Source organism: Oryzias melastigma, linkage group LG8, assembly GCF_002922805.2.
Source record: "Oryzias melastigma strain HK-1 linkage group LG8, ASM292280v2, whole genome shotgun sequence".
NCBI lineage: Eukaryota > Metazoa > Chordata > Actinopteri > Beloniformes > Adrianichthyidae > Oryzias > Oryzias melastigma.
In genome coordinates this window covers 3,500,959-3,513,991 of record NC_050519.1, presented here as the reverse complement: position 1 = coordinate 3,513,991, position 13,033 = coordinate 3,500,959, and the positions used below count along the sequence as shown (strand labels likewise).

The window sequence follows — 13,033 nt, the reverse complement described above, 5'->3', positions numbered from 1 at the left end:
ATGCTCCGCGAGAGTCAGAACAATGTTTACAATGTTAATGATCTGAACATTTTTATTAGAACTTCTCCTTTAGAGAATCATGTAACACTTTATGATATTAACAATCTCATTATTTTACTGATACATTTGATAGTATGTGAACTGGATCAGATTAATATAAATATATTCAAATCATATAGTAGATTATTAATGTATTTCTAAACAAATGTGTACTCAAAATTGAATTGAATTGAAGAATAAAAAAGCATCGGAATGGAATTGATCCAGGCTTTTGTGAATCGAATCGTTTCTGGAAATTATAATCGATACTCAACCCTAGAAAAATTCCTACACTTCCTTAGGGCGTGTTCAGAATGTCAGAAAGTGTGATTGGTTTTTATGTTTTGTGACTCAGTGAACGTTCCTGCTGGTCTAAAGGGCACAAAGATAAAGGAGTTTAACAGTCTACCTATACGTGTGCACGCTTTTAGACTGTTCACACCGAATGTTATTCTTGTATTAAATTTGCTGCTTGTCCAAATGACGATGTTTAGAGATCGGGTTTATTTATTTTAAAGAGTTCTACAAAAGTAATCACGTCTCCATGTCTGGGCTCATGAGATCATTCAGAGACTCTCCCAGTACGGTAGGATTCACCTTCTGCTTTCAGCGGTACTTCTGTCTCAGTTTTAGTCCAAGAAGAGAATAAATGAAAAATAAAAATACAATTATGTCACCTTTTTATTATTGTTTCCATACAAATAAGAAAAAATATAAAGTTTTGAAGGAGAACAAGCAGATTTTTTTCCGTTTGGACTTCACTTGCTAATCAGAAATCCTAATTGTTTGACGCAACATAAATTCTTCACAAAAAGTCAGATATTTAGACTCCAGGATGCTGCTGCCTGGTGCTCAAAATGCACAGCGCAACCTCAGTTTGCTTCTGTACATTGGCATAAAGTCGCCCTATGAAAAAAAAAAAAATTCCCAGTAGTGTTTTAATGATTATGAAGTTTTTAACCAAAATCCCAAAACCTAAATATCTTAAAAAGACATTTTTCATGTTGATCTGAAGCGTCTGTTACCAAAATCTCCTCTGAGGGGGCGTGGCTTTTGGAGAACAGTGGACCACCCCACCCCTTGTGCTCGCATAATTTTAATCCTTTGTCCGTTCACATATGTTCTATTGAAAATATCTGTTTTAAAGCGTTTCCAAAAATTAATTTAGCTTTTATCTTGTTGTTTTTTATTTTTTTAAATTTTTTACTGATCCAAAATATGATCCGAACCGTGACCCTAAAACCATGACACGATCCGAACCGCGACTTTTGTGATCCGTTACACTCCTATTTACAATCCTTTCCAACTGCGGTCAAATGAGCCGCCGTTCACATTTCCGTGGTCACATCAAGAAGCTCCGTGGAGTCTGGTGGAGATTTTCCAGCGTTCTCAGTCCTGCTACCGTAAGTATTGGATGAAACTCACACCAAAAATCCAGTGATGCTGATTTGACCACAGAAATGTGAACGGCGGCTCATTTGACTGCAGTCAATGTGAAGATACCATCTTCTCTTCTCCAGAACCTGAACTAGACACTAGGAACAGATGAGGGTTTAGTGCATGTTGTGACGTAAAGAAGATCATTCATTCAAACAGAGTCTGTCCAAGACAGTTTGATTGATTTAAAAGGAGAAATATTTGGAAATGCAAAAACAAAAGGATTGTTATTATATATTATTACATTTGTTCTCTTTCATAAGAAAAATGCCTCACATACATGTTAAAAACTCAAAAAATATAATTTTCATGGGAGGGAGACTCTTAAAAATCAAAGCTGTACAGAATCGTTGGGTGTGAACGTAGCTCCACTCATCTGGTGTCGGTTTGAAGCATCAGCTGCTCCTCACAGCTTTAACTAAACTGGATGTTCCTCGAGAGCACTGACATTACCTCCCTCAACTTTCACATGCGGCCTGAACTTTACCCCTGAGGCTGATGTGAGACTGCAGCTCCTGAAACTTGTTAAATCTGCACTGACCGCTTGACGCCACATCAACGGCGTGTAGCGACGGTGTTACCTGTGTGCTGTGGTTCAGGACTGGCTTTGATGTGCTCTTCAAAACACGACCGCGCTCAAAACCGAGTGTGAACACATCCAGAACGCAGCAGGTGTGTGAGTGGAAGAAGAAACGAGTCGTCTCGTTCCTGAGAAAACGCTGATTTAAATCTGATTATAGGAATCTAAAGATTTAACCTTGATGTTTGCAAAATTATTTAAAATGACTTTGGTTGGGAATTTAAAAACTGAAATTGATTAATTGATTGATTGATTTCAAGTAATTTAAAAAAAACAAGAGGAAAAACAACAATTATTAGATAACAATTTCAAATCTATTAGAGATAATAATTCTTAAATGTATTAGAAAATTCATCAATTTTAAAAAAAAAATCTCAACATTTTAATGGGTCCTAATCATAAATAGACATATTTGGATCCCTTTGAATATATTAGTGGTCAAATTGAGGTTAATTAATTTCTAAAAATTAAGTATGAGGAATCAAACGTATATAATCCCATTCCCTAATATTTTTCACTTATCTCTTTCTTCAAAATAATCCGGCTCTCAAACATAAATTTTAATTAACTCGTTATTTGTCCCAGTGCAGATTTTAAAAGGAGCAAACGTTACATTTCTCATTATCGTTAATACAATACACTATTGTAGAAATCATTAATGCACATCATTGCCACAAAAACAGATGTTTATTAAATATTAGCAAGTAACAAAATAAAGTCCTTGATAAATAAATAACTGTAATTATTTTCACATTTGCTCTTTACAAATATGAAACAGAATTTAGAATGAAACAATGGATACAAGAGGTGTAGATACTATATAAAACTATTAAAGGAATCTTTAAAGACCTACTCCAGTGAAAATCGTCTTTTTTGAGTTTTTATCATGTTCTTGTTTCATTTTCCGTAACCCTAGAACACTTTTGCAATAGTAGAGTAGTTTTTACCTGATATAATATACCCAATAGAAAGTATTTGTCATAAAAAATAGATCAAATATGACAACACGTGATAAATTAGAGTAGCTTTCTATTATTTATCTAACAAAATGGAAAATATAAGCATAGGAAGATCCTAAAACATGCTTGAAGATGACAGAAAAAATGAAATTTTAGAACTAAAAATTCCTTAAAAAATGATAATGGAGACTTGGCTTTTGGTCCACCCATTCCTGGGACATGTATAACTTTACCGAAGGACCCATGACCCTCAGAAAAATACAACATATTGGAAATCATGTAAATACTTTTCTCTAGGGTTAATAAAAAAGACAGACTAAAAACTGCATGATTGTAATTAAAAGGTCTCTTGGAACGCTTTTAAAACAGTAAAAACATGATTGGAGTCTGACTTAAAAGACCCATGAAAATTGTGTTTTTAATATGTTCTAGTGGCATTTTTTTAATACTTAAGGAAATAATTTCAGAAATGTGAGCTTAAACTTGCTTTTTTGAGTGATTCAAATTGTTGTGAATCAAGAGAAGAAAATGCTGTTTTAAAAAAGAGTTTATTTGTGATGTAGAAAATATTCTGGGCGGACTTGTAGACGACTAGATCCATGCATATCTTATAATCTGGATCAAAACTGTACAGCTGGATTGCTCTGAAATTGTTTTTTTATTCTTGTTCCACAAGTAATGTTAATGTCGCACTACCCGGTATGCATGATTACTGCTATAACTATGGATTATTAAGTACATTTTGCGTAAGATTTACGTAATAATTGCATATAAACTACCTAAAATTAAGTAAGTAATTCTCAACCAACCAAAAATTTTAACAGCTTCAAATTGAATCAAATTGTGCTCATCGACGAATGACGAACGAAAGAAGTGCTTATATCACTTTTACTATGAGAGATTTAAATTACAGACATGGACGCAAAAATTGTACGTAGCTGCAGTGTGACACGGCAGGAGAGAGTGTAAACAGAGACCTCTCAACAGGTGAATGTCTATTAAACTCCTGCCGCCCTGCAGAAACTATGTCCTAGAAAATGACAGTCTTTTTTTTTTAATTTTTTTTTTTTTTTATCATAATAAAAAGACCACTAACAGCGCTCTGAAAATAGATCAAAATATGATCAGAGTGGGACTTTATTATATAAAATATGTAGAGTGTTCCGACGTTAATCAGCGTTTCTAACTCTCTCTCGGTTGTGTTTTCCAGCAAGCGTTTTGGTGCCTTGTCCAGATCTGTGAGAAGTATCTTCCTGGTTATTACAGCGCCGGCCTGGTGAGTAGAAGCTCTCTGTCCGTCTGTCATGCAATCCGATCGTCTTCACTGATTCGTCGCTTCTCGTCTCCAGGAGGCGATCCAGCTGGACGGCGAGATCTTCTTCTCGCTGCTGCGGCGCACATGTCCAATGGCGTACCGCCATCTGAAGAAGTTCAAGATAGATCCGATTCTCTACATGACCGAGTGGTTTATGTGCATCTTCTCTCGCACGCTGCCTTGGTCCTGCGTCCTGCGCGTGTGGGACATGTTTTTCTGTGAAGGTGCGAGTCTTCACGGCTGAAATTTGGGTGTTGTCCTTTCTGCAGAGTTCAGACGTCATGTGTTTGTGTCTGCAGGAGTGAAGATAGTTTTCCGAGTTGGTTTGGTGCTGCTGAAACAGATGCTCGGGTCTGTGGATAAACTGCGGGAGCTGCAGGGCATGTACGAGACCATGGAGCGCCTCCGAAACATCGCGCCCGAATCTGTCCGGGAGGACCTGCTGGTGCAGGAGGTGAGTCTGGACGCCGGCGAGTGATGCTTCTGTTTTTACTCAGACAGCTGTGAGTCACGTCGCGCCACTTCCTCTGTCTGTGCGTTTGCAGGTCATTGCTCTCCCGGTGACTGAGACTCTCATCGAGAGGGAGTGCAGCGTCCAGGTGAGGAAATGGAGGGAATCCAGGGGCGAGCTGATGCACCAGCCGGGCCGCCGCCTTCACGGTACAAGGGCCGTCTATGAGCACAAGAGGCGCGCTGCCGCCATCACTTCAGGAGGCAGCTTTTCTTTTCTCGGAAGCCCGATCCCCCCTCCAGGACCCCTCAGGGCTTCCTCCAGCCTCCTCTCCCTCCCCGGATTCAGAAGATCCAAAGCTCCTTTCCAATCCCAGACAAAGAAAGGCTCCTTTTCCGGGCCGTCGGGGTTTGAGGGGGTGCCGCATCAATCCCCACCGGTGGTGACCTCAGGCCAGGCTTCGAGTCTCAAACCGCCCATCCCTCCAGGAGCCGCTCCGAAGCCTCCATCAGTTCAGAACCCCCCAGCTCCGGCGGTGGAAACCCCACCCGCCGAGGCCCCAACGCAAAGCACAGCCCCACCCAACACTCTGTCTCCGTCCCCCGTGGTCGTTTCCGAGCAAATCACTCCCACCATCCCGTCTCCTACTGCAAACAACGCTCCCCTGCAGCCCCTCCCCGCCCCACCGAAGGACGCCACGCCCGCGGCCAACGCCCCGGCGGCAGAGGACGACGGCAAAAAGAAGAAGAAAAGCAAAGAAGACAAGAAGAAGGAAAAGGAAGACGAGAAGAAAAAGATGAAAGAAAAGAAGGACAAGGAGAAGGCCGAAAAGGAGAGGCTGAAGAAAGAGAAGGAGAAGCAAGAAAAAGAGAAGAAGAAAGTGGCCAAGAAGAAAGAGAAAGGGGGAGGAGAGGCGGATAACAAAAATGGAGCCACGGCGGCGAAAGATTCGGCCTAGTTTCTCCCGACCTCTGCAGGATCATGAAAAGGGAGACCGAACAAAATAAAGAGGTCAGACGAACAAAAAGCCCCTCATCCCGCCGGCCGAACCGTGATGGCGTTTTAGCTCCTCCCACATTTTTCACTCCGTTTTCTCGAAATGGGAGACTTTTTTCAGTGTCTGTTTTTAATTAGTCGTTGCCTAATCAATACTTTAATCAAAGCTAAAAGGGGGAATTTAGCAACAAGTTGTTACAGTTTAAAAACGTCGGCCCATCTGTCCTTTTGCATCTGTGATCAGGCACATTTTCATCTCAAGTGCAGGAACTGAAGGCAGAATTGTTAGTCGTGTTGTATTTATTGTCTAGTTAAATGTTGTGAGTGTGTGCCTTAGTAGGTTAGTGACTTGTGTTTGCTGTGCGTGGTCCTCCTCTGCCTGCTTTTTACATTTCTCCTCAGGTCAAACCACATTTCAGTCGTTCTGGGGTTTTAGCGGACAAACGGGCTGAATGCATCCTGTAAAGAGGAGCGTGTATAGTTTTTATTTTACTTTGATGCTGCAGTTTTATCTGTCTTAGTTCTGAAGGGTGCGAAAGCTGGCGCGTTATCGCTGTGCGTCAGCGGTGCATGAAGACCAAACGTCCTGCAAAAACGTTGTTGTCAAAGATAAAAAAAGGACTTGCAAAAGAACAGAATGTGATCCGATGCATCCGAATGGAATTGAAGGATGTGTTTTTGCACTTGTGCTTCGGGAGAGCCGGTCTGAACAGATCAAAATCTCTGCTTCGAGGATCCATAGGAAGCCACTCGACTGGAGGCGCCGGGTGAGTGCCAATGTAGCAGTAACCTTTGACCTGTGGGCTATGCGGTGTATTTATGTACAAAGTGGTTAATTTAAGGAAATATAGTATATTATGAATTATTATTTTCAATCCCACTATTTTTCTAAAGGATGAAGAGACACCTGATAGACTGGAACGATGGCGAACGTTTTGCTGCATGAAGATATTTTTTTTTCTTCTTTCGTTCGTCTTTTTGCATGTCCTCTGCCTTTTTATTCGGGCTGGTTTGATTTTTAAAAATCGATTCGAATTGATTTAAACTTAATAAACATTAAAACAAAAATTGATTTTGGCACATAAAAGCTAAAGTCCGCTAGCTTGATGCTAACGCTTAATGGAATAGGTCGGCTAATGCTAACGCCAAATCGACCTAAATATACATTCTGACTAAATTAATAGCTTTAAAAACTGATTATTTTAAAACTTTTTTTAAAAAAAAGAAACAGTTGTTTAAAAGTAACAATTTGTGGTCTAAAACAACGTTTTTATGTCTTTATTTTTTAGTCTTCTTCTGGAAAAATGTGTCATGCTGTTGCGCGATCGCCACCTAGTGGCCAAACTGAAATGCCCTCCAGGAGAGATGGAACAATTAATGGAGTTTTTCCATTTGAGAGTCCATGTAACACAATCTCATCATTTTTTCACTACTAAATTTTACAGTATGGGAATTTTATCAGATTAATATGAATACCTTCAAAACATTTACACTATTAATGTATTTCTAAACAAATATGTCTAAATGTGTAAACTCAAATTGGAAAGAATCCAAAAAATTGTGAATCAAATTGATTTTTGGAAATTATTATCAATGCCCAGCCCTAGTTTTCATCACTAACACAAGTTAAATCTTTTGTTTTTGGGTCAAGTTGAGAGGCTTCCAGTCATGAAAGGGCAGTATTACGCAGACATCAGTGAAGAAAATCGGGCGAGAACAAGAAGTTGCAATTTATCAGCTTCTCTTTCGACTTCCTGACGTATTTACACACAGTGTTCTGTACTGTAACATATTTATGCATACATGAAAAGGCACTGAACCCCATCAGTATGCCAAGTTAGTGTAAAAAAAGAAAAAGCACTGATGCTCTAACTGTACTTTTTCATAGATAATAAGTCTTTCACACAATTGTAGCCAACCTAACATCTGTATTCACTGTTTTCCCCACTCATTTCTGCTCTTTAAATGGATATATTGATGTCCCTGCTTTATCTAAAAGGCATAAATCGTTGGGTTGAAACACATCTATGCAATCCTCCCTCTGTCCTTGCTTGTAGAGACAGCAGAGCGATCACTTTCGGAGGACTGAATCCTGTGCTTCTGTAGGCGGTTTTAAGCACACGTTCAGTCCCGTGGACTAAACTCTATGAGCAATACCTCCTGTGTGGAAGGCTTTCTTCACAACTCGCCTCCGTCTGTGCGTTTTCCCGCCACGGCTGAAGTTTTTTTTGCTCATCTTTCGCCGCGCCGTCTTTGTCCTCCGTGTCTTTAAGTTTACATGTCACTCTGGTGAAAGTGAAGTTAAATCATAGCTAAATTAGTTCATTCCTTCGGATCAACGACAGTTGTATTTATAATTAATGACAATAATGACATTTGTGATGAGTAATAAACCATAATATATTAAGATGTCATTGTGTTTTTGTCTGATTTCATCATCCCTGCCTGGGATTTTTTGTTTTTTTTGGTTCCGACTCGCCACCAGATGTCACCGTAAACCTGCAGGCTTTCGCGTCACAGATTCACTGAACAAACACACTACTGTACAAAAAAGGAAAGTGGTTTTATTCACATTTTGTCCCTTTTATTGGTTACAGAGGAAATGCTGGATTTGAGACGGCTTATGGAAAAGAGGAGATGCACTCGAGGCCGGATGGAGAGGAAGGAAAGAAAAATCAAAGAGTGAAATGTTTTCTTTTGCCTTTTCTCCTTTCCTCTCCTGCAGCTTCTTTGTTTTTAGCTTTTTAAGATTATTTCCTTGTGGAAAGTGTTCCTCCTCACACCTGGAGGACATCTTCAGAATTTGGAATGAGGTCCTTGAAAGCAGGCGGTTTGTTTCCCGCTAGAGGATGACGAGCGAAACGAGGAAGGAAGTGACTTTACAGGATCTTTTTATTGAAAATCATCCCTATTCCCCATAAGCAGATATTCTACAGATCATCTCATGTGCAAGTGTGACGGCTTTGGGTGAGCGGGGAGGAAAAGGAGGACAGAGGAGGTAGGGGGGAAGGCAGAAAGCAGAAGGATAGCTGTCTTTCTTGTCTTGTAGTTTTGTCTTTACTCCTCCTTCTCCTCTCCGTGTGTGATGACGTAGCAGATGTTCTTGTAGTCGACGTTGCCGGCCACATCTGGGGGGAAGGCGGACCACATGTTCTTAATCTGCGGAGGGAAAAAATTAGCATCAATCTCAAAGGAGATCTTTGTTTTTGTCAATAAAATCGGACAGTTACCTCCTCCTTGGAGAACCTGTCGCACTGAGTGGTCAGGAGCTCCTCAAGGCTGGAGAAGCAACAAATATTAAAGCTCTCTCCGTGGTATTTGGATAGAAATGACAGAAAAATGGACTCACAATTCCTTCTTGATGGATCCGGTACCCTCGGGGTCCAGGACTTTGAAGGCGGAGAGAATGACATCCTCGGGGTCGGCACCTAGCATAAAAGATATGAAGAGAAACTGAGTCGTCATCCGCAAAGAAACGGATTCTATCGATTCTTAGTGGATGCTCACCCTTCAGCTTCTCTCCAAACATGGTGAGGAAGACGGTAAAGTTGATGGGGCCGCTGGCTTCCTTGATCATGGCCTCCAGCTCCTCATTCTTCACGTTCAGTTGGCCTGATCGGAGCGAACGTCGCCGTCAAAACTAAGAATTGTCGAGAAGACGTCGTTACAGGAAAGCAGACTCACCCATTGATGCCAGAACGTCCCTGAGGTCATCTTTGCTGATGATGCCGTCTCTGTTCTGGTCAATGATTGTGAAGGCCTGTGAAGCAGAGGAAGGAAGATTTTTCCGGATCCTTCCGTCAACAATTACAGAGGCATCTGGAGAGCGCAAATGCTGTTAGAAGATACGGTGCGAGAAAAGGGCTGCACCCCGAGCGGCCTTGGGTGGAGGAGGAGGAGGAGGAGGGTGTGCGTCTGCAAGCTTTTCTTACAAGTTAATTTGGGAACATCTCTTCATGGAACAGCTGTCTAATTTTCACTGGGATGCAGCGATGAAACTTTAGATAACCTCCTGGACTGGATTTTCTCCCCCGCCCTCACACGTCTTACTTCCCAGCCTCTCTTGGACTTCCACTTGAGCCACAAATACACACATCGCTGCAATGTGCTAAGATCATCCTAATCATCGGATCATATCTTCCCTAAGTGGAAGCACGTATCGCTGTCGGAGCCAGACGTCTAATTCTGCAACATTTTCTCTTCACTTTTCTGCATTAATATCCTCCGGAGAGGAGGGGGCGGAGCTTGAAGGAGACGTCTTAATGACAGCTGGGCGGCGGGTCAAAGGTGAGCTTCAGACGGCATCAACATTTCAACACCCGTCCTAATGGCATTCTCGTACTTAGCGCGCGTTGTCAAGGCAAAACAGACAAAACGGATGTGCAGTCTCAGGTGCGCTCAGGTGCGGCCTCACCTCCTTGTACTCCTGAATCTGGCTCTGCTCAAACATGGAGAACACGTTGGAGGAACCGCCGTCTCCTGCTGCCTGCCTCCTCTTGGCCTTCTTTGGTGCCTGGAGGAGGAAACATTAAAAATAAACGTAAATAGGACGTAAACCTGAATCGTAGAAGTGGTCTCTTCCAAACGGAAAAAAATGTCTATCTTCAATTAAGTAGTTAATTGAGTTGAATGCTTTAAGTCATAAAGTATGTTTTATTAAGTGGAGTTGGGCTGCCACAAAAGATTATTTTAATAGCGATTATTTTTTCCGATTAGTCGACTAATCGGGTCATGTTCAAAGTGGATATAAAGCAAACACCTTAACCATCAGCTTTACACCAACTAAAAATAAAGACAGTTTATTAAACTTTTAATGAATTGTGGAGTTTCTGTCCATTAGTTTCTGGTATTAAAACAAGATTAAATCAAATGAAACAAAGAATTATTTTTCACAAAAGATAAAAATTTGGTCTTACAGACTGAAAATTGAAAAAACCTTTTGGTGCTGAACGTTTACAACTTTACTACACTCTGACTCCACATCATAAAGGAATCAACAAATTAAATTAGTTGTCGACTATTTTAATATTCGACTAATCGTGGAAGCACTGAAGTGTACTTAAAGGTAACGGAGTACTTCTTCAGACTACTAAGTTTACAATGTATAGATAGTTTGTAGAAAGTAAAGTCTCACTTTCATTTAACCCGTTGTCACAAATATGCGACAAATCATTCAACTCCAGAATTACCTAAATCTATTAAAAAGCATGAATGATTTTTTTTTCATAGCTGTAAATCAATTCAGGTGTTAAGCCGTTAAATTGACTACTTTTTTGTAAATCTGTAGCTTTTGTTGCAGCCCAACATAAAGTTTCCAGATCCTGCTGTATTCCATGTGGATGGGAAGCAGATGAAATCCCTCTGGTTCCCGTAGATGTTCCCATAACGGCGGTGCGGGGATGCAGGCGCTCTGGTACTCACCATCTTGAGAAGCTATGAGTGGAGCTTTGGCTGATCAAGAAAGAGAAGACAGTGTGAAGCCGCGTTTTACGTATATCCCCGGGGGCTTATATACTGCAGGCCGGGCTATCTTTAGCCGCCGCTTTAAGTTTGGATGGGGATTAAAAAAAAAAGGAGAGGGAGAGAGTGGTCGACCATCAAGTGATGGTAAAAGTGAAGGAGACAGAATGGCGGGTTAGCATATCACCTTACAGGAGATCCGAAATAGACTCAGGAGTCTTGGAATTAAGTAAACCTGATAGCTGAGGGACTCTGCACCATGTTTGCAGTCCCACGTGGACAAATAAGGACATTCAGGACATAGATGCTTACTTGGACCGCTGGACACTGTCCCTCCTCCTGACCACCTCCATCTGCTGTGCAGAAAGCCGCTGGTGTCGGACTTTATTTTTGGTTTGTGATGCCCGATGCAGCGTTATATTTTATATCCACTCCTGATGCAGCTTTTGCCCTGTATGTTCACAGCTCTGCTGGCTTTTTAAAGCAGCACTGGTGCAGATGCATGCATGAATGGAGGGATTTTCCAAAAAAATATTTAGATATTTTATATTACTTTGTTTGAGAGAAAACAAAATATCCTTTTGGAATATGTAAATTATTTGGCTCTTTTTTTTTTATTAATAAAAAAGTACAGATAAATTTGAATAGAAATATTAAAAAAAAAGATTTTTTTTATTCTTAGGTTTTGCTTTTATGTGTTTTTTTGTGGAATGTATTATTTAATTCATGAAAACAATGTGAAAAAAAGGCCAAATTGCATCAAAGAAACGTTATTTAATTGGCGATAAAATCAGAAATCAAAGCTACTACATCCAGAATCTAAACTTTTTATCTTCTATTTAAATATTTTTTGGGTTACTATTTAAGTTTAATTCTTTAAATTTAATAAACTACTTGTAATTATTGTTACAATAAAAAGAAAAAGCTCTAAAGTTGGAGGCAAAGTGCTAAATCATGTGAAAAAAAGCTTAATAAGTAAAAAATGTGATCATATATTATCCTTTTCTTGATATGTTGCAACATTTTTTTTCAATTAGAGATCATATTTATTCTAAATCTTTCTCTACTTCCTGATCTCATTCATGTTTTTATGTCATTTAAGTTTTTCTTCCTTCTGTCTCCTTTTAATTTTTTCTTTTCGTTTCCTTCATGTTTGAGTGTACAGCTTATATTGTATGTTTTTCCCATTAATGAATAAAAACATCGTCAGACCTACGATTACCGCTTAGCTCCGCCCCACAAAGGTGTGTTTGATGCCAGTTATAAGGACTTTCCCACCTGTTAAAGCCCCTCCCTGCCCCATCTACCCCCCGCCCGGCTCTCTTAAATATATGGGGATTACTTGGCAGCTTTGAAAGCTGCAGACATTCCCGGGGGAACATAAAAGGGGCAGCTGAGAGCGACCAAAATAGCTAAATAAACTTGACGGTCTGCCAAAGCGCCGGCCCCAAACAGCCGAAGGCTTCGTCTCGTTTGTTAGTTTTAAGATTTGCGTCCAAATTGGCGTTAAAAAAACGATGTGGAAACACTGGGTTTGTTGCTGAAAGTGTTTATGAGCTGAATCTATTTCTGCTGTTGGGTTGGGGTTGTCCCTGCTGACAGATTTTAGAGAAACGGCGCCAGTTCCTGTTGACCTTTGACCTTTTTAGGGAATAACTACACATTTTACAGTTTTTTTTTGTCATTTTCAGGAACTCTGAGTACCATAATAAACAATTAAAGATGATATTTATTTGATTTAAGAAGGCTAATTTCATTTTTAACACTCAATTAGCTAAATATAATGTGATTTATAG

At 40.2% G+C, this 13,033-nt stretch overlaps 2 protein-coding genes across 3 annotated transcripts in view; one reads left to right on the top strand and one right to left on the bottom strand.

Moving 5' to 3' along the window:
- Positions 1-6,911, top strand: part of LOC112146275 (TBC1 domain family member 10A) — a 12,325-nt gene extending 5,414 nt beyond the window's left edge. Inside the window, exons 7-11 of one of the 2 annotated variants that reach the window (XR_002919236.2) lie at positions 4,226-4,291; positions 4,365-4,554; positions 4,630-4,784; positions 4,876-6,544; positions 6,672-6,911. Coding sequence is in view for 1 of the 2 variants with exons in the window: in XM_024271999.2 (XP_024127767.1) it covers positions 4,226-4,291; positions 4,365-4,554; positions 4,630-4,784; positions 4,876-5,739 (1,275 nt within the window). In the remaining variant the exon portion in view is untranslated. Of the gene's footprint in view, positions 1-4,225; positions 4,292-4,364; positions 4,555-4,629; positions 4,785-4,875; positions 6,646-6,671 lie in introns of those variants that run through there. The other variant, XM_024271999.2, reaches the window with a different exon arrangement.
- A 1,410-nt stretch (positions 6,912-8,321) lies between these two features.
- mylpfa (myosin light chain, phosphorylatable, fast skeletal muscle a) lies at positions 8,322-11,334 on the bottom strand. The gene is made up of 7 exons (XM_024272002.2): positions 11,199-11,334; positions 10,192-10,290; positions 9,462-9,537; positions 9,285-9,389; positions 9,127-9,205; positions 9,008-9,056; positions 8,322-8,936 (listed from the first exon to the last, which is right to left on the bottom strand). The coding sequence occupies exons 1-7, from the start codon at positions 11,199-11,201 to the stop codon at positions 8,835-8,837; spliced, it is 513 nt and encodes a 170-aa protein (XP_024127770.1). The 5' UTR covers positions 11,202-11,334; the 3' UTR covers positions 8,322-8,834.
- Between the last annotated feature and the right edge of the window lie 1,699 nt (positions 11,335-13,033).